General features: G+C 54.7%; 2 protein-coding genes across 9 annotated transcripts; one reads left to right on the top strand and one right to left on the bottom strand.

Moving 5' to 3' along the window:
• Positions 1–1,810: 1,810 nt before the first annotated feature.
• On the top strand, positions 1,811–5,553 carry Slc25a39 (solute carrier family 25 member 39). 3 transcript variants are annotated; one of them, XM_050156965.1, is made up of 11 exons: positions 1,811–1,968; positions 2,677–2,776; positions 2,907–2,966; positions 3,079–3,123; positions 3,334–3,467; positions 3,813–3,880; positions 3,985–4,283; positions 4,544–4,653; positions 4,874–4,955; positions 5,032–5,112; positions 5,220–5,553. In XM_050156965.1, exons 2-11 carry the CDS (start codon positions 2,692–2,694, stop codon positions 5,333–5,335), a joined length of 1,080 nt encoding a protein of 359 aa, XP_050012922.1. In that variant the 5' UTR covers positions 1,811–1,968; positions 2,677–2,691; the 3' UTR covers positions 5,336–5,553. The 3 variants fall into 3 exon arrangements, with proteins under 3 accessions (XP_050012922.1, XP_050012924.1, XP_050012923.1); XM_050156967.1 differs by having other exon boundaries at positions 1,812–1,968; positions 3,358–3,467; XM_050156966.1 differs by lacking the exon at positions 1,811–1,968 and adding an exon at positions 2,084–2,104.
• Positions 5,554–5,746: 193 nt separating this feature from the next.
• Positions 5,747–15,660, bottom strand: Rundc3a (RUN domain containing 3A). Of its 6 annotated transcripts, none has more exons than XM_050156960.1 (11): positions 15,356–15,657; positions 11,349–11,464; positions 10,855–10,991; positions 10,627–10,712; positions 9,819–9,908; positions 9,639–9,719; positions 9,324–9,489; positions 9,060–9,217; positions 8,204–8,341; positions 8,005–8,111; positions 5,747–6,994 (listed from the first exon to the last, which is right to left on the bottom strand). In XM_050156960.1, the coding sequence occupies exons 1-11, from the start codon at positions 15,460–15,462 to the stop codon at positions 6,852–6,854; spliced, it is 1,329 nt and encodes a 442-aa protein (XP_050012917.1). In that variant the 5' UTR covers positions 15,463–15,657; the 3' UTR covers positions 5,747–6,851. The 6 variants fall into 6 exon arrangements, with proteins under 6 accessions (XP_050012917.1, XP_050012918.1, XP_050012916.1 ...); XM_050156961.1 differs by having other exon boundaries at positions 10,855–10,988; XM_050156959.1 differs by having other exon boundaries at positions 5,911–6,994; positions 10,855–11,003; positions 15,356–15,656.
• Between the last annotated feature and the right edge of the window lie 3,470 nt (positions 15,661–19,130).

Below are 19,130 nucleotides of genomic sequence, written 5' to 3'. Positions count from 1 at the left end.
CTCACCCACGCACGACCTCTCCAGGCTGCAGACAGCCTCGGACTTTACAGGCCAGAAACTTGAGGTATGTGGGCGGTGCTGCTGGGGCAGAGTGACCTCTAGGACAGCTGGTTCTTTTGAATGACTTCAGGGGACTCTTTTTCCATCCGTAAACTCGGCAGCACGGGGTAGGGAAAGTATTAACTAAGCTGGTCAACGGTTGCTCACGCCTGTAATCCCAGCATCGGCAAGGCAGGAGGTTCAGTTCAAGGTCATCCTAGCCTAAACACGGGGTTTGGGGTTAGCCTGAACTCCCGTGAGACCCTGCAAAACCAAGAGAAAACAAAACCAAACCTCCAAATCATAAATGAGAGAGAGAGAGAGAATTATTATTATTATTATTATTTTCCCCTCTACAGTACAGGAAAATAATCTCTGCTCTGAAACTGGATAAATGATTAACTTTGAGGTTGAAAGGACCTTAGCTGGGAGAGGCTGGGTTCCCAACTAAACCGACTGTTTGTGAAATGACTTTTGTGTCACTTTGAAACCAGGGTTAGGGTGAAAAGAGACTGGAAGGACACGGAACGGTCTGCTGTATCGCCCAGGGAACCCTCGACCCCTTACCCTGTGACTCCTCCCGCCTCAGCCTCTCCGCCAACCGATTACCGGGGCCTTTTGATCATTGGCTGCTTTCCTAACCACCCGCTTGCTCTCACTCCGCCCCCAAAGCTGGAGGTTCCGAGCTGCGGAGCAGCCGCAAGGGTTTTCTCAGGGAAAAGTTATGGTTGGCCCCTTGGAATCCACGTGCTAGCCTGGCTGGCTGGGCGGCTCCAGCGCCGTGCGCGACCAGTTGGGACCCGAGGGGCGGGGAAGGTAGTGACGTCGAAGCCGCGGCCCATTCTTCTTAAAGGTGCAGGCTCACACCGCGTGGTCGCGTTTGTTAGAACGAGCACCACGCCGGTGTCTAAGTCTTAAAGGCGAGGCGGGCGAGGCGGGTGCTGAGCTGGTGCGGAAACAGCGCTGATGCCAGCCCACCCAGCACCTGGGAAGGCAGAAGCTCAAGTTTTAACTTTGAATGTTTTATAGTCCGAAAAATGGAGGCGCCTATGTCAACAATAACCTACTACAAAAAGTTTTGGTCGAGGCCATTCTGGCCCACACTGACCAGCCATGGTTACATAAATCATCTCAAAAAAGGAAAAAAAAAAAGTTTTGACTTTTAAAGGCCGTTAAGAGTTTGAGACCAGTCGCGAAACAATGTTTTTCTTTCCTGTTCCACGTTCTTATGGGGTGGGTGTCCCCGGAGCGCTCGAAGCGGTCCTGTAAAACTACCCAGGCCCCACGCCTGGCCCAGGCGGTAGCTCAGCTTACAGACTGCCCTGCCCCATATAAAGCATTTCGGGGTTGCAACCTCGTTTCATCATCCAGAAATGAAAAGGATGGTAATTCCTGCCATAAATTGTCCACTCCCGCTACGCGGCTCAGTGGACGAATGTTCGCCGTTGCTGCTCCACGCTCTGATGACCTTGAAGAACCGACCCTCGAGGCCCCTGCCTTAGAGAGGGCGCGGAGCAGCAGTACCCACGCGGTCTGCAAAGTCCCAGCGATCGCAGGCCCGGACTCCCCCGGCAGCGCTCCTGCGGGGTGCGGGCGGGATAGTTACCGCAGCCAGGTGCACGCGCCCTGCAGTCGGCGACCTTGACCTGCGGGCTGCGGGAAGCGCGGGGCAGCGGGGACCCGCCCACGGGGCCGCGGCGCAAGGGCGGGACTCGCGTGGGAGGGGGCGGGTCCCGCTGCACTCCGTGCGCGCGGCCAGTCGGCCCGCGGGGCGGAGCTTAGCGCCGCTGGGGGCGGGGCCAGCTCCGCCGCTTTCCTAGGCGGTCGCTGTGCGGAGCGGGCACGCGCGGACCCTGCACCGGCCGCGGAGCCGCTATGGGCCCGCCAGGCCCCTGGCGCGGCGCGGCGCAAGCACCGGCTCAGAGCCAGGTGGGCGGGCCGGGACTGGAGTGGGTTCTCCGAGGGTCCCCGGGAACCCTAGTCGAGGCTCGAGGAAGCGGTGGGCCTCGGCAGGCGCCCCTTGCCTGGGCCTGGGCATGGAGTGCGGCCGAATCTTGGAGAGCGGGTTTGTTACCGAGTCTCTGCTTCCGTCTCGGTTGAGCCCGCGGCTTGTATTTAAGAGAGAGAGGAGAGAGAGGGTGGCCTCCCTTCGGGCCTCCCGGCCTGGCCGGTCTAGCCTGGGCCGGCAGTGTGGGGGAGGGCCAGCAATCTCGAGAGGCAATATGGACCTTCGTCTCTATCACCAGATTTGTTTACACGTTTCTCTTGATGCCCAGCTCCACCTCTCCTCGTCCAGAGCGCTCATGTGGCCGCCCCGATAGATGTTGGGTGGAGGGGCAAGGCCCAAGTGTTTCGATCTTTTGGCCTCTGAAGTCCGGAGGTGCATATAGTAAGCATGTGGCTGAGAAAATGGCCAGGGCCAAAGGCTGTTGTAGCTTCTTTCCAAACTAGTGACGTAACCTTGAAGGTCACGCTTGAGCCTTAGTTTCCCCTTTGACAAAGTGAAGACGTTTACAGTTTTCCAAGGTTATAAAGGCAAGCTCTGGATGAGCCCCGAGTGCGTTCCCTCGTGCTTGTCTCTCCCCAGGCCGTTCTTGTCAGGAGGTAAACGCCATTTGACCACGGTTTGTTTTTCAGGATTGAACCTCCAAGATGGATGATCAGGATCCTGGGGGCATTAGCCCCCTTCAGCAAATGGTGGCCTCAGGAGCTGGGGCTGTGGTCACCTCCCTCTTCAGTAAGCCCTAGGGAGATGGGGCGCGGGCAGCTGGGGCTTGATGTGGGGTAGTGGTTGGAGGCAGTTTGGGTCCTGATGAAGAGGGTGAGTGGGGTACCTGAGGAGCCTTCGGACCTTCTTCCTTCCCCAGTGACACCCCTGGATGTGGTGAAGGTCCGCCTTCAGTCTCAGAGGCCCTCAGTAGCCAGTGGTGAGTACCTGAACCTGGAGCCAGACGGAGGATGGACAAAATAAGGATCTTCCTGGGATGGGATACCCGTGTGGGGGACATTCCTGATCACCGTGGATGACTTGTATTTCAGAACTGACACCTCCTTCCAGATTCTGGAGTTTCTCTTACACCAAATGTGAGTGCCCCAAGTCACGGGAGCGGGGAAGGGCCCAGGGAAGGTGTGTCCCAGTGTCCCTTGGGTGCCCTTGGTCATAGACTAGTACCTAGTACTAGTACTTCCGGGTCACATTAGCCAGCCTGCAGTCCTATACAGGACTCTCCACCAGCTCTGCCACCCAGCTAGGTTCCAGGCCCTGCTGCCCTAATGCCCGCCCCCTTTCTCCAGCACCCTCTACTCTACAATCCCCAGGGAAGTGTCTCCTCTACTGCAACGGTGTCCTGGAGCCCCTGTACCTGTGCCCCAATGGCCCTCGCTGTGCCACCTGGTTTCAGGATCCGACCCGATTCACTGGCACCTTGGTAAGGAGCCACCGTGTACCTGAGGTGTGGCTGACCGGTTGGTGTAGGAAGGGCTTGCCTGGGATTCTCCCTGAATGACTTCTGGTCCTGATGCTGAGAATCAAAACCATGACCTTAATATTCTAATGTGTGCTAGTCCAGCACTCTGGTACTAAGGTTTTAATGGGTGAGTAGGAGCCCCCCTAGAATCATATGGGGAGTTGCATCTGTGGAAGCCTGAGGGGCAAACTAGCTCTTATCAGGACTCAGGACTATGGGCAGAGGCTGAGGGCATCAGGCCAGGCCTGAGCCAATCCATCACAAGTGTCCATCTTCTTTCCCCTGGGCCGGTGCTGGCTTGATCAGGATGCCTTTGTGAAGATCGTGAGGCATGAGGGCACTAGGACCCTGTGGAGCGGCCTCCCAGCCACCCTGTGAGTACCCCAGTGTGGGGTGTTTCCTTCCCTTGAATCCTCTTGGCAGGGTGAGGGAGGACTGGGAGCCCTCAGGTGACTTTTCTGCCTCTTCATGCTCCCAGGGTGATGACTGTGCCAGCTACTGCTGTCTACTTCACTGCCTACGACCAACTCAAGGCTTTCCTGTGTGGTCAGTCCTTGACCTCTGACCTCTATGCACCCATGGTGGCTGGTGCCCTCGCCCGCATGGGCACTGTGACAGTGATCAGCCCCTTGGAACTTGTGCGGACCAAGCTACAGGCTCAGCACGTGTCATACCGGGAACTGGCTACCTGTGTTCAAGCTTCGGTGGCCCAGGGGGGCTGGCGCTCACTGTGGCTGGGCTGGGGTCCCACAGCCCTTCGAGATGTGCCCTTCTCAGGTAGGCACCTGGGTTCAGGGCACAGGGTAAAAGAGCCCTTGGATAATGTTCAAGGGCTCTCCAGCCAAGTTCCTCCGTTGTTGCTAATGGCCATGAACTTGTCACTTCTCCGAGCCTTGGGGTCCTTATTTGTGATATGGACTTGGCAGGGAGGGGTTTTGCTGAGGTATAGGGCAGGCAAGCCTGCCCCTGGGGTGGGAGGTGAGAAGTCTGGAGCCCACTTTGGCCCCCACCTGTAATGAGTGTGTCTACTTCCCAAGCTCTGTACTGGTTCAACTACGAGCTGGTGAAGAGCTGGCTGAACGGGCTAAGACCAAAGGACCAGACATCCGTGGGCGTCAGCTTTGTGGCTGGTGGCATCTCAGGAATGGTGAGCTGACTGGGTTGGGGGTGAGGCCACCAGGGGTGTTCTGCAGGACCCTGAGTGAGAGTTAGTAGGGATGCCCAGAAAGTCCCCACATAGCAGTGCCTGCCAGGGAGCCTGCTCACTTTCCTCAGCCATCTTTGAGATGCTTTAGTCCCTCCCGGAGCTATGGAAGGGCCGGAACGGTGCCTGGGTGCCCAGCCGAGCCCTCTCGCCATCCCACCAGGTGGCTGCCACCCTCACTCTACCCTTCGATGTGGTGAAGACCCAGCGGCAGATCGCACTGGGAGCAGTGGAGGCCATGAGAGGTGAGTGGGGCTAGTCAAGGCTGAGGGCAGGCAGGGCCCAAACTGGGTACTACTGACCTGGGCCTTGAATCTGCAGTGAAGCCCCCAAGAGTTGATTCCACCTGGCTCCTGCTTCGAAGAATCCGAGCTGAATCGGGCACCAGGGGACTCTTTGCAGGTGGGTGCCTGTCTGTGCACATGTTCGTGTTCTATGAACATCCATGTTCTTATGTGTGAATGGGAAGGGACCTGGACCCCTAACCAAGGTCTGACCTCCCATCACAGGTTTCCTCCCAAGGATCATCAAGGCCGCTCCCTCCTGTGCCATCATGATCAGCACGTACGAGTTTGGCAAAAGCTTCTTCCAGAGGCTCAACCAGGAACAGCCTCTGGGCCACTGAAAGGCGAGGAACAACCAGCTCTTGCATGGGTGGGGACAGAAGACTGAGCCAAGTGCCTTCCCTCCCAACCCAGTCATCCAGTACCCCACATTTCGACTCCTGCTGTTCCCTTTCCTTGTATCTCCTTGATGTTTGTTGTAGCTTGGCCCTGGGTAATCAGGCTCTCGGGCCAGGCAGCCTTGTTTATCCCCTGTCTAAAGAAGATGACCTTCTGTGCACTGCTGTGGCTGTGGTGTCTTGGGTTATGTGTGTGCGTTTGGGGGTCTCCAGTCAGTTGCCCACGCTTGTTATTCCAGTACTTGGAAAGCTGAGGCAGGAGGTTGCCTCAAGTACCAGGTCAACCAGGACTGCATAGCAAGATTCTGTCTCAAAAAAAAAAAAAAAAAAAGCTCGGCAGTGGTGGTGTACACCTTTAATCCCAGCACTCGGGAGTCAGAGGCAGGTAGATCTCTTGTGAGTTCGAGGCCAGCCTGGTCTACAAGAGCTAGTTCCAGGACAGGCTCCAAAACTACAGAGAAACCCTGTCTCGAAAAACCTGGCATGATGGTACACACCTTTAATCCCAGCACTAGAGAGTTGAAGGTAGGTGGATCTGAGTCCATACAGTGAGTCCTTGACCAGGCAGAGACCCTGTCTTAAAAGCTTCCCACCTTACAGGGTATCCAGTCAGATAGAATGAAGCTAGAAGGTTGCCGAAGTGGTGGTGAGGCCTTTCTATGCTAGGTCACTGTGTTGGGGTGAAAGCAAGAGGCGATCTCCCTAAGTACGTGCCAGGGTGGTATCACTGGGGCAGATTTGCCTACTTGCCAGCTCTGGCATAATGGATGGACTGCAACTTTGGGCCACAATGGAGTTGCACCTGTGGCAAGCAAGTGCCCCACCTAGGCACACCCTCAGAGGGCTCTGCAGGGCTTGGGAAAGTATGAGAGGGGGTCCGACCCAGAGTTCACTGCAGATCTACAGAAGCCCTAGGTTACGGCTCCACATCCTCCTACACACTGGTCTGACACCATTGCCTTAAGAGACCTTGTTAAAAGAAGAACAAGAGAGACCCTGTTAATGGAGCTCTACCCCACTCCCCAGAGATGAAGCCACCTCAGTCCTCTGGTTTTTATTTGCTATTCTTGCCCCACATAGGTACCAAGGAAGGGTGACTTCAGAGGGTACACAGGGACAGACCAGAGGCAGGGCAGCAGGAATGCCAGGGCTGGGCCACCTGCTCCCGAGGCAGGTGTAGAAGATGAGCAAAGGGAGCCAGGAAGACTTCAGGACCACCAGCCTCCCCAGGGGCCTGGCTACCTGTGCCCCGGGTGCCCCCTGCTCCTGGCCCCACCACTTCCCAGTGCAGCTCCTGCCTCTTTGGCCCGAAGCAGAAGCGAGAAAGAGGTTTGGTTGTCTTTCCCTAGAGCCCCTCAGCTAGGTGGGCAGCATTCTTGAAGGGTTGCCTGGGTTGGGGTCATGGTGGCAGTTGTCTGTGGTCCCTGGCAGGTGGGGCTGGCATTGCCCATGCTGCTCCTCAGCTCGGGCTGAGTGCCGGGCTGCCCTCGGGGCTGTCGCTCACCAGACATTCGTTGGATTTGAAGCTCGCCAGGGACTTGCAGCTGGGAATGGAGGCCAGGGAGCCGCAGAGGCCCAGCATGGAGGGCGTGGGGTCCTTCCCTGGGGAGAGAGGGCGGGTGAGGCTGGGCCAACCAGGCTGTGTGTATGTGGGGCAGGAGACTTCATGGATGAGCAGTAAAAGGTCAATCCTCGGGTCACCCCAGGAGACTCGTGGCCTCTTCTGCCACTTTTAATTAAGTCCTGATCGAGCATGCCTTGCACGGGCGTGGGACACTGTTGTAATCATCAGTGATGTCTCTGTCTCCCCCTGAGGTTTAGCCTCTTTGTCCATTTATTAAGCACACAGTGAGCATTTGCTCTGTTTCACACTCTGGGAATACAGAGAATGGACAAGACATGATCCCTGCCCTCACGGAGCTCACAGTCTGATTGGGGAGACACACACGCACACACAGTCACAAAAAGTGTGGTGGGTTACATGTCCAAAGCCTGCCATGACTCAAAATCCAGTTATCTGATACAGTGAAGTTATATATCTATATATTTAAAAAAAGAAGAAAAAAGGAAGTCCAGGCATGGGGAAAGCTAGGAAGGGAGAAACCAAGGTGGAGCCAGGGGGGATCAACACAAAATGCATGCGTTGAAGTCCTGGGCCTTCACTCGGAGAGAGTCACTAATTTGGTTCTGAGCTTCCTGGCAGCCAAAGAGAAGGGGAAAACAGGTCAGGTAAGCAGTTCACAGTGTGCCTGTGGTAAGAAAAGGCTAGGGTGAGGAGTCCCTGGAGTGTGCGCCCTGAGGATGTCTTACTAAAATGTCCTTGAGGCCTCTGCACACGCAGACACTAGAGAGTCCTTTTACCAATGTCCCTAATTTTAGAGATGGGGATCTGGGTCAGCGAGGTGAGGCTGACCAAGCTCACAGGTAGAGGGGGTGCAACTTCAGCTTGCACTTGGTTCTCTTGGAAACCCCAAACCAGGCTCCTCATTGGTGCTGTGAGCACAGGAAGGGCTGAGAGAAGGGGTTCAGCCATGGCCTCACTGCGGACCCCCAGCAAGTTTCTGAAGTATACTGAGTGCTGTGGTGTGTGTAGGGATGGGGGTTGCGCTCACCGATGGGGCCCCAGGGTTCCTCATCCCGCTTGCCCTCTCCCATGCGTTGGGAGTCTGAGCTCAGGCTGGCCTCTGCAGACAGCGGCTCGGTGCTCATGAAGCTGTGTCTATAGCAGAACAGAAAAGCATGCGGGCCCATAGCTCCAAGCCCTGTTTCCTGGGAGTGGGGTTTGGGGTCGGCAATTGGGTTGGGGCTTACCTCCGATAGAGCTTGGAGTTGCTGGCACCCTCAGGCCTATTGATTGTGCTCAGGGAGGGCCACTGGTTGACCAGAGGTGTAGTGAACTCCTTGGAACCCTGGGCCAGGGGGGCATGGTCACCGGGGATCAGACCTGTCCTGGGAGGGGGAGGGGGATCAGGCCTGGCTGGGAGGGGGAAGCAAGACTCAGCAAAGTTGGGGGCAGAGCTTAGGAAGGAATCCTGAGTAGCAAAGCTGAGGCTAAGTGCTGCTCAGGCATGGTGGCACACATCTGGAGTTCCAGCGCTAGGAGGGTGGAGGCAGAAGGAGCACAAGTCTCAGGCCTGCTACTTAATGGGGCTGTTTCTAAAAGAGGCCAGGAAGGCAGTGTTGGAGGAGTATGAGCTAGCCTGGGGGCAAAAGGGGCTGGAATTAGTGTGCTTATGTTGGGAGTTGGAGTGAAGGAGGGTTTAGGAGTCAGTTGGGCTGAGGAAAGTGGAGAGGGTGGGTACTCTTGAAGGGGTGGAATTTGTGTTAGCTAGCTGCGATTTGTTTAGGGAAGAATAGTCTAGGTTGTGGGATCCCTGGGTGCTGCAGACCAGAGGCCTAAACAGTGGGGGAGGTACAATAAGGCTGAAAGCCAGGTCCTCTGAGTAATGCGGTCCCTGCCCCAGAGCCTGGTGTCTCTAGCTGGAGGGTGATGGAGGCTGCGAGATCTTAATGTTGGGGTAATGTGTGGCCACCACAGGATCTTGGGGGAGAGGTGATGGGATGGGTGGGCTGATGCAAATTGAATGTTGGTGTCAGGAAAGTGATGCCATCCTTGGAGTCATTTTGGGGGTCACAGAGATCAGGGCAGGACAGGAGGTGGGCTCACAGCTGCTCCTGCAGCTCCAGGATCACGCCTTCCAGTTCCCGCTTCTCACGCTGATTCTGAGCTGCGGCTTCCTCCAGCTGCAGCTGCAGCCGCCGGTTCTCCGCCTCCAGGTCCTTCAGCTGCGACTCGCGCAGACGCACCAGCTCCTCCAGGTATCCCTGTAGGGAACCAGCTCAGCCCGGTCTTCTAAAGGGGTCCCAGCTGGGGTTCCAGCCTGGACACTGCCCACACCACGCCCAGCTCCCGCCCCTCGCCCTACTCAACCTTCTGTGCATAGACAATGCGAAACTTCTGTTCCATCTTGTGCCACTTGCTGTACCAACTGTCCTCGTCGGTGACCAGAGGCAGGTAGGGGTGCTCTGGAGAGTTGTCCTCACTGGTGCTGCTCTCCGCGCTGTGCCGCTCCTCCTCATCCGTCAGGTAGTCGTAGCTTAGGAGCGGGAGCAGTGGGTGGGGCCAGCTCCACCCCGCCTCGCCCCACTAGTACCCCAACTCCGCCCCTTGGGCAGTGACACCAGGATGACGCTCGGCGCCCTTCTGGTGCCCATCTCCACCCACCGCCATAACGGGGCTGCTCACCTCTGGGTGAACTTTAAGTAGGGCGTGTAATCGATGACCACCGGTGTCTTCCCGTCCAGAACTTCGCCCTTTAGACAGAAGCTGGGGCAGAAGAGCCACAGTGGTGGGGAGGAGGGAATGAGGGGCGTTGGACAGTTTTGGGGGAGAAAGTCCCCTTTGCTACCGCCATGCACACCTCACCTGAAGTCGATGGCGCTGAGCCCAATCAGCATCCCCGTAAGGACAGTGGCTTCTTCCCGCAGCATGATGGCTCCAGAGTCATAGAACCGTCTGCAGGGAGAGGAAACCAGAGACTCCCAAGCGGCCCCGTGCCCAGGACTTCTCTGGAGGAAGAAGACTATTTCTGGCTCACCAGCGGTGGTCATTGTTTCCCCTCACTGGAACTTGCACCTGACCCCATCCCCACACCTATTATATGAATGCGTCCTGACAAGAGACACTCTTCTGTTCTCTGAGCTAAGCAGCCTCTGTCAAGCACTGGGTCACCCCAATACTTCAAATCAGGGAGCATGTCTTAGTCGTTAGTGTTCGTCATACATACAGTAGATCCTCAAAAAACAACTCTGAAATATGCAGACTGGGGATAGATAGAACATAGTAAAAATAAAAATGAGGTTGGAGGATCCCCCCCCCCAACCTCAATAGTTTCCCACCCCACAATGGCACGTTCTGCCTTGTGATCTATGACCCTCTGGGCCCGCCTTCTTGGCAAACCCCCAGGCCAGGCACTGAAGCGCCACACATTGAAACTCTGTTCTTGGAAGAATAGTGTGACTGCCTTTGTTTGCAGAGCTGGCAGGGCTGCATGTTGTAGGTCATGGCACAAAGCCAAGTAAAATGGTATGTGACTGAGGTTTCTGCAGTCCCATTACCAAGACCTCTGGGAGAGGCCAAACTGGTGCATGCTGGAACTTGTAGTCCAGGTATTGAAGGTTGCTGTGGGGACCTAGGATTTAGGCAATGAATGTGCATGTTCAAGAGGTCTGACCTGGTGGTTCGGTTGTCCCGAAGAGCTGTGGTGATGTATTCTGACATACGCTTCTCCATCAGAGCCACCCGGATCCATGCCCGGCCCTAGAAAACATGGTTACCTTTAGTTATCCCAGAGGGAACAATGTATCCAACATCAGATCTGGTCTCTTTTCCCAGTGCTGTAGGCAAGGGGTAAGGACAGGGCCCTATGTCTAAAGCAGGGGTCAGGCGTGCAGCCCCTCACCTTGGCTCGAGCTGTGCTGATGTTCTCCATGTTCTCGATGCTGCTCACACAGTTGTTGGGCACCTTGCTGCAGGCCAGTCGGATGTAGTCCCAGAAGCCCCGTTGCCCATCTGAACTGAACCAGCTCACTGGACCTGCTGGGGCACAAGCTGAGCCAGGGCAGGGAGGGGACTCAGGACCAGGGAGTTTGGAAAGGGTTCATGTCATAAAGCCCTCACATGTATAAGCCTGAGCCGCCACGCATACATGTACAGCCTCCCCCACTGTAAGCAGCAGGCTTGGTGGCAGAGAGAGCTCCGTGCCCAGTGATGGAGCTGTGGGCAGATGACCCTCTCCCCAGTCTCCTGGGACTGTGCTTTTGTTTCTATGTACAGCCCAGAATCAGGCCCCGGACCAGGGATGGGGTTTAGGAACCCATAGAGGGTATCAATCAGAGCAGGGTGGTGGCTAGAGCCACAGGCTGCAGTTGGCAGGGGTGGGTGATGACGGCCTACCTTTAAACCGGTGACTGAGGATCTGCTCCAAAATGGCTGCGAAATTAACAAACTCCTCAGATGAATCATCGATGGGTTCTGCTGTGTATTTCTCCAGCAAGGTTTTCACAGAGAACCTGGGGGGAGGGGAGGGGAACGGGAGGAGGGTCAGACAGGGTGGTAGAGGGCGGGGGTCGGAGAGGAGGGAATAGGCAGAGAAGGGGTCACGAAGGGCATGGATTGATGTGGGGGCCGATGAACCCAGAGTGACCCCAGGAGATTCCCAACCAGCTGGGATAAGACGGCAACAGGTGCAGGGAAGAGGGCAGGAAGGCCACTGATCGGCAAAGTGGGTGCAGAAGAGACAGCCAGAGAAAGGGAGCTTCAGGGATTAGGTATGAGGGAGGATGAAGCCATATGTAGAAAAACGAGACAGCAAGAGCTCAGGGAGCATCCCCAGACCCTTTGTCCCCATCACCCTTCAGAGTGGCATTTTCTGTACGTGTGGATTGAGGGTCAGCCAGGAGTCAGAAGTCAGTTTACACCCGTACCCCCAGACGGTCTTCAGCATTGTTGGAACAAGCTCCCATCCCTCTGGGGCTGGGGGTCACCTGTGCCAGAGCACATGAGCTGTGCACATGGAACGCAGGCATGTATGCACAGCCAGGTGGATACTCAGCTCCGGGACATCCCTCCTCCCCCTTCTCAGCTAGCCCACCCACACACCAGCTGCCCAGAGCTAGGGAGTGTAGAGCTAGGGGCGTGGGGGGGGGAGAATGCAGGGTGTGGGTCTGACATACATCAGGTGGGAGGGAGCTCTGGCAGTAGGTCCCTGGAAGGGATGTGGGGGCCCAGACCCTGGTTTCTCAGGGAGAAGGCCAAAGAAGGCAAGTGAGGCCAAGGGGTTGGAGTCAAGCCGCCCCCACCACTTTCCCCAGCCTTGCTCAAGCCTCCTGCATCCTCCACCATCTTCCCTCTGTAGTCTCCTCTCGCCATCTCTGCAGTGAGTGGGACAAGGAGAGGACGTGCAGCTCCTAGCATCTCACTACCGCTGCTTCTGGAGACAGCAGGAGCGGGGGTCCAGGCATAGGGGAGGTACTTGAGTCTGTCCTTTTATTCTACCCACGTTTACCACACCAATCAATGTGTCCAGAACTGTTATAAGTATCAACCCACCTGCCCTTGTCACCGTCCTGGAGGTAGATCCTCTCATGACCACCTTCTGCATATTATAGGTACGGGGACTAAAGGCTCCAGGGATGGACTGATCAGAGTCATGTAACTTGGGAGGAGGCAAGTGTTTGCCCTATTCTCCATCTTTGACTCATTCTACTCTGTCTTACGACTTCCTAGTGGCTATCATAATCACTGAGAACTGGCCAGTAAGCTAGTCCAGTGGACAAAGGCGCACGCCACTAAGCCCAGCGACCCGAGTTCAACCCCAGGACCACCGTGGTGGAAGGAGAGCCCCCACCCCCATCCATTGTCCTCTGACCTCCACACTCACATGGTGGCACATGCACATACAAAATAAGTAAACAAACACATAAATGTCATCTTTTTAAAGAGTATTAGCCAGGAGTGGTGGCACATGCCTTTGGTCCCAGTACTCAGCAGGCAGAGACAGGAGCATCCTCTGTGAGTGCCAGGGCAGCCAGAACTACACAGAGAGAGGCTGCCTAAAAATAAATAACAAACAAATAAAAACAAATAAATAAAATCAAAGATACAAACAAGTACCGAGGCTCCGAGAAGCCCCTGCCCTCTGTCGTCTGCTCTAAAAGTCTCACGGGAACACTGGCCACGAAGACCCTCAAGCACAACCCACAGGGCCTCTCTCCACCACCTTCCTTTGGGCTTCCCCAGGGGTAGAGGCCAGACAGGTGAGTGCTGGGCTGTGTTAGAGGGAAGCAGGCTGCAGGCTGCAAAGCCTTTTCCCTGGGTGCTAACAGAAATACCAGCTTGCCTCCTTCAACATTGGTTCAGATCCCAGGCAAGGATGGCAGAAGGTGAGAGTTATGGATTTCTGGGCACAGGCCAGGTGAGGAGTCAAGACTGGCCCCGCCAGGAGGCCATTATCTGGGCCTTGTTATGGGCACCATCAATTTGTGGTCATCTGGGTCAGATTCAGTAGAGGCCTGGGGCTTGGTCAGCATGGCAGCCATCTGCCATCTGTCCTTGGGGGAGCGGAAAGCTGGTCAGGGCCTCTAGGAACCCCATGGTGTGGGCCTGGTTAGAAGGAGCCTAGCAGCTGAGAGTTACCATGGAGACAGGGAGGCCAGGGCCCAGGGGAGCCTTACAGCCTGCTATAGGGAGCTGCTGGAGGAGACCCACGTGACAGTGAGGAGGCAGCAGGGGTCCCTGGGGCTTTGGAGAATTTGTTATGTCCCTAACCCTTGTTCCTCACTCTGAGCTGCCCCCAGTCACCCGAACCTCTGTCTCTCCATCTTAGGCCAAGTGGCTCCCTCCCCTCCCCCCCACCAAACACTCAGAGCCCAGCTATTCTGGCAGGCAAGAAAAATATGCACCTAGATGGCCAAGAGCCAGGAGGGACAAGAAGGGTGTCTTTGAGATAACTGTTTCTGCGTGCCAGGACTGGCACAACATGACCCATTCTGTGGTACAGCTTTTACGTCTAAGATGTAAAACTCTAAGATCTAAAATAAAGCACCAAAGGCTCAGAGTGGTTAGGAAACCTCCACAAGGTTGCACAGCTAAGGACTGAAGCAAAAACTTGATCCTAGGCCCATGTGGATCCAAGGGCAGAAATCTCCTGACACCACCCTGACAGGATTTGGGGAAGGAGGGCAGAGACAGTGTCTGTGCTCTGGGCTAGGTCACCGATATACTCCTTCCATCCACACAGCCCAGCCACCATCAATCACACAGGGCCGGTGCGCACAGGACTTTCGAGACACTGGGAAGGGGAGGTTCTGAGACAGAGGCAACACGGCTGGGCCGGTGCCCTGGTACCCAAAGGAGCTCTGGGTGCTGGGAGACGGGGCATCGGGTGGGCAGAGGAGTTGTGCTGAGGTTTGTGTGCAGGCAGGTGGAGCTGGCACGGAAGGACAGTCAACCTTGCACCCAGGAGCAACATAATCCTAGCATTTGGTGGCCATGGTGGGTGTGGAGGCTGCAGGTGGGCAAGGCAGCTGGCATGGAGATCCCAGAGGAAGAGGCAAGGACAGGTGGGGGCTTGGGAGAGAGCCTGCACAGCTGGCAGCTTTCTGGCCTCAGAGCAGGGCAAGGAGGGTGAGTCACTGCAGGGCTGAAGTGGGAAGGGTTACTTCCTGGTGTCCAAGAAAGCTGAGAATTTCCCAGCCCTGCAACAGCCAGCCCCACCCTCCGAGATTTGGGGATCAGGGCTCCCAGTCTCCACTGGCAATCAGGGGCCCAGGCTTCTGCAGCGAGGCCCTGGATGCTTTCCTATAGCAGGGTAGTGCCTCGACCTTCACTGATGGATTCAGGGGCTTTGTTGTGTGCCCAGTTGAACCTGCCACAGGCTGCAACTGCTCAGAAACACCATCCTTGCTTCATGAAGGGTTGAGCTTAGAAAAGTCCCTTCGGAAAGCTCCACCCCAAGAGACCAAGATGACAGGGGTGGCAAGAGGGGACTTGGAGGACATCCACCCCCAACCCCATTGAGTCCCCTCTGCCCACCCTGCCCCCACTGCCAGGAAGAGAGCCAGCCATCCTCCCCCTCCTCCTCTCACACACAATGTCACTTCCTGGTTCTCACAGGAAGCTGCAGTGCCAATTAAACTCTCTTCATCCTCCCCCCCCCAAAAAAAAAAACCACAGGCCAGGCATAGGCCTGGCTTAATCAAGAGGAATAAGGGCCGGCATTCCAGTCCGCCTCCAGGCTCCGGGCCTGGGAAGGATAGCGAGTGCGTTCCTTCTAAGTCTGGCTGGCCTGCCTTTTTCAGCGGTTGTAGAGCATCCCCGTAGGCATGTTCAACCCTTAGATTTCTCAGCCCTCCCCAAACCCTCTCTCCAACCACCTCACCCGGACCGCCAGCGGCGCCCACCTGCACACGGTGATCAGGTTCCTGCGCTCCACGATCACGTTGCGGGAAGATGCTTTCTTGGAGGGCAGCCCCAGAGCCATGGTGGTCTGGACAAAGCTCGCTTCCATTCAGATGTGAGGCCACTGCTGCCGCCACCCGCTGCCCCCCACCCCACCCGGAGCCCCGGCCCCCTCGCAGGATCACGGCTGGGCCCTCTGCCCCCCGGGGCCCTTCGGCCTCTTCACTGCCATCCCTCGGCCTCGACTCCTAGTGCCCGGCCCCTTCGCTCCCTCCCCCGGCAGCGATTCCGAAGCAAAACAAGGCCGGGGAGGGAGCTCTCCGAGGTGCTGAGCCGGGGCTCGTCACCCCCTCCCCCAGGCGCCCGCTCACCCCTCCAGTCGGTGACGTCAGGGCCATAGGGCCCCGCCCCCCAGCAGCCCGGGACCAATCCGCAAAGGGCGCAAGATTTGCGGGGGAGGGGAAGGACTGAGGTCCCTGAAGGAGCGGAGGGGGTCCCCCGGAGAGACAGTGATTGTGTAGGAAAGGACCCTATTCTCCAACCCCCACACTCAAGGCTGGGGATCCTCGCCTGGTGTCTCAGTTTTGACGTTTTTTTCCCCTTGTTTCTAACCTACAGTCTGTGGTGTCTATTTCTGATCTCCCATCGTAGCCTGAAGAATGGAGACCCTCACCGCTTGCACCCTTTTCCGCCCTGTCCCCCACCCAGACAGCCCAGGCGTCTCAGCCAGACCTGGGCCACTTTCAGAGACTGTATGGGGCTTTAAGGTGGTAACCCAGATACTAAAGCGGGATGGGGGTATTGTGTTCGTTTGCGGTAGCCAGCAAGCCAGTGTCTCCGCGGGTGGAGGATGGGAACCCAGGGAAACCATCTGAGTCCAGAACCTGGAACCACCCAGGACGGGGATATGGGGTTACTGGCAGTTAGGTGGCCTGGACTCCACGGTGGTTCTCAGTAGCAGCCACCTCAACGACCAGTAGATTTAAGGGTTAACCCTTTGGCTGCCTTCGTTGCTGCAGCCCTCAGGCGGGCCCGGTCAAAAATGGTTAGCTTTTAAATTGGGCCGGACTGAAGGCTTCTCTGCTACCGGTTGTCTTCCATGCTGTTCTTCATAATCCTGATCGCTGGCTTCGTTCGAATAAACCAGCTCCAGGATTTGAACAAGCTCGTGATCAGTTGGTTTGCTCCGGTTAACGTGCAGCATAAGACTTCACGGAAAGCAATGCCTTATCAGATCGGATTTGCGCCATTTTCTCCCATTCTGTAGGCTGTCTTTTAAAATGATCGATACTGTCCTTTAATTCAAAAAACTTAAGCTTCCATGAAGTTTTTTTTTTTTTTTTTCCATTTGTTGGCTGGGTCTTTGGTGTCAAATCCTAGAAAGCATTGCCTTTGAATGTTTTTGGGTTTTGTTTTATTGTTTTGGGTTTTGTTTTTGTTTTGAGACTGTCTCACTATATAGCTCAGACTGGCCTGGAAGTCCATTTGTAGACCAAATTTCGCCAACCGCCTCTGCCTCCTGAGTGCTGTAATCAAAGGTGTGCACCACCATGCCCTCCACTTTAAGTGAAGTAGTGTCGGGTACTGTCTCTCCCCCTATTGACTAGTCTTGTCGTGCACATGAAATGATTTGGCCATATATCCAAGAGTCTATAGCTGGGGTCTCTGTTTTGCCCATTGGTCTATGCCTTTATGCAGCCGCACATCTTGATAAGGAAGATGTCTGGTAAGGTGTTTTTCCTTGTGGTGTGATTTAAACTCAGGGCCTTGCACATCTAGGAGAGTACTCTACCCCTGGCTATCTCCCAGCTCGATATTGTTTGGACCTGCTTGTTCTTTATCCTATCCTGACTTATGATAACTGTTTCCTTCCTTTTTATTATACTTTTATCACCTATGTGTGCAACAATAAAACACTATAACATTCTCAGCGTTGAAACTTTTTTTTTTTTTTTTTTGGTTTTTCGAGACAGGGTTTCTCTGTGGTTTTGAAGCCTGTCCTGGAACCTCTGTAGACCAGGCTGGTCTCGAACTCACAGAGATCCGCCTGCCTCGGCCTCCCAAGTGCTGGGATTAAAGGCGTGCGCCACCACCGCCCAGCCTCAGCGTTGAAACTTTATAGAGCTGAAGTAAGGTCTGAATGAAGATGGGACTACTTCCTCCCCTCCTCCCCATCTTTCTCCTCTTCTTCCTCCTCACTATGTGGCCCCACCTGCCTCTGCCTCCTGAGTACTGGTTAAAGGTGTGTGTGTGACCACACCCAGTCAGTGATTGTTTCTTTCAACATTAATTGGGAGACTCATTTTTCTTTATCTTTCTTTCTTTCTTTCTTTCTTTCTTTCTTTCTCTCTCTCTCTCTCTCTCTCTCTCTTTCTTTCTTTCTTTCTTTTTTAGAAGACTCGTTTTTTCTTATTTCAGTGTGTGTCTATGGCATGTGTATCCATTCTACCATGAGGATAATCTTTTAAGACGGGGTCTGGTCTTAAAAGCAGAGAGTACATCATGTGTCTCAGTGGAGGAGTTGTAAGTACAGGAAACTGATTCCTCAGGGGCTGGCACACTGAAAGAGCGAGGAGACGAGAATGTTGAGACAACACAGAAGTAGTAGTGACAGATAGCAGCCAGGACTGAGAAATAGCAGAGGTGGTGTTTTTATCTAAATTGCCTATTTACCAATAAATACTGGGGAGTCAGATATCGAGGTGAAAACCTGCTAGATCAGAAAAGCCAAGAAGCAACCTTTTTGGCCTGAGACCCAGCAAAGGGGCATCTCTCCTTTCCCCAACCAAAAAGGCCCAAGAATCTCTAAGTTCCTCTCCATTATGGAGTGTTCAGGGCAAAGAAATGTTACATTAGATTATGCTGACTTTGTTAATGCTATAAAGAAGTGTTACATTAGTTTATGCTGACTTTGTTAATGCTATAAAGACGTGTTACATTTGTTTCTGGTGCCTTTGTTTAACTATGTAAAGATGTGTTGCATTTGTTTCACTGTGCCTGCCTACGGCATCTGATTGGTCAAATAAAAAGCTGAATGACCAATAGCTAGGCAGGAGAGGACTAGGCAGGGCTGGCAGGGAGAGAGAATAAGTAGGAGGAGAAATTTAGGCAAAGAAGAGGAGGATTGAATAAGAAAGCAAAAGGGATACACCTGGGGCCAGAAGTTGGGCAGTCACCAGCCAGCCAGACATAAGAAGCAGCGAAAATAAACATACAGAAAGAAAGAAAGAAAGAAAGAAAGAAAGAAAGAAAGAAAGAAAGAAAGAAAGAAAGAAAGGTAAAAATCCCTGAGGCAAATGTAGATGAAGACAAACAGGTTAAGTTATGAGAGCTGGTGGGACTAGCATAAGATAAAGCCAAGCATTAATCAATAAGTCTGTGTCGTGATTTGGGAGCTGGTTGGTAGCCTAAAATAAAAAGCCTGTATACCTCCCTACTCCTTCCTGTGTGTCTTTCCATCTTCTAGGTCCTCCATACTCTCTATAGCTAATTCTTGTCAACTAGTTGCTGGTTCCACCCCCATCCAAGTTTAATTATTTATTTATTTATTTATTTATTTTGGTTTTTCAAGACAGGGTTTCTCTGTGGCTTTGGAGCCTGTCCTGGAACTAGCTCTGTATTTTGAAAATATCTCGGGGCCGGGTGGTGGTGGCAGCGCATGCCTTTAATCCCAGCACTCAGGAGGCAGAGGCAGGCGGATCTCAGTGAGTTCTAGACCAGCCTGGTCTACTGAGCTAGTTCCAGGACAGGCTCCAAAGCCACAGAGAAACCCTGTCT

The sequence above is a fragment of the Alexandromys fortis genome, unplaced genomic scaffold (genome assembly GCF_014885135.2).
Source record: "Alexandromys fortis isolate MF-2015 unplaced genomic scaffold, M_Fortis_MF-2015_v1.1 scaffold_31, whole genome shotgun sequence".
Classification (NCBI taxonomy): domain Eukaryota; kingdom Metazoa; phylum Chordata; class Mammalia; order Rodentia; family Cricetidae; genus Alexandromys; species Alexandromys fortis.
Note: the sequence above shows the minus strand (reverse complement) of the source record. Positions and strands in the feature narration are given on the sequence as shown.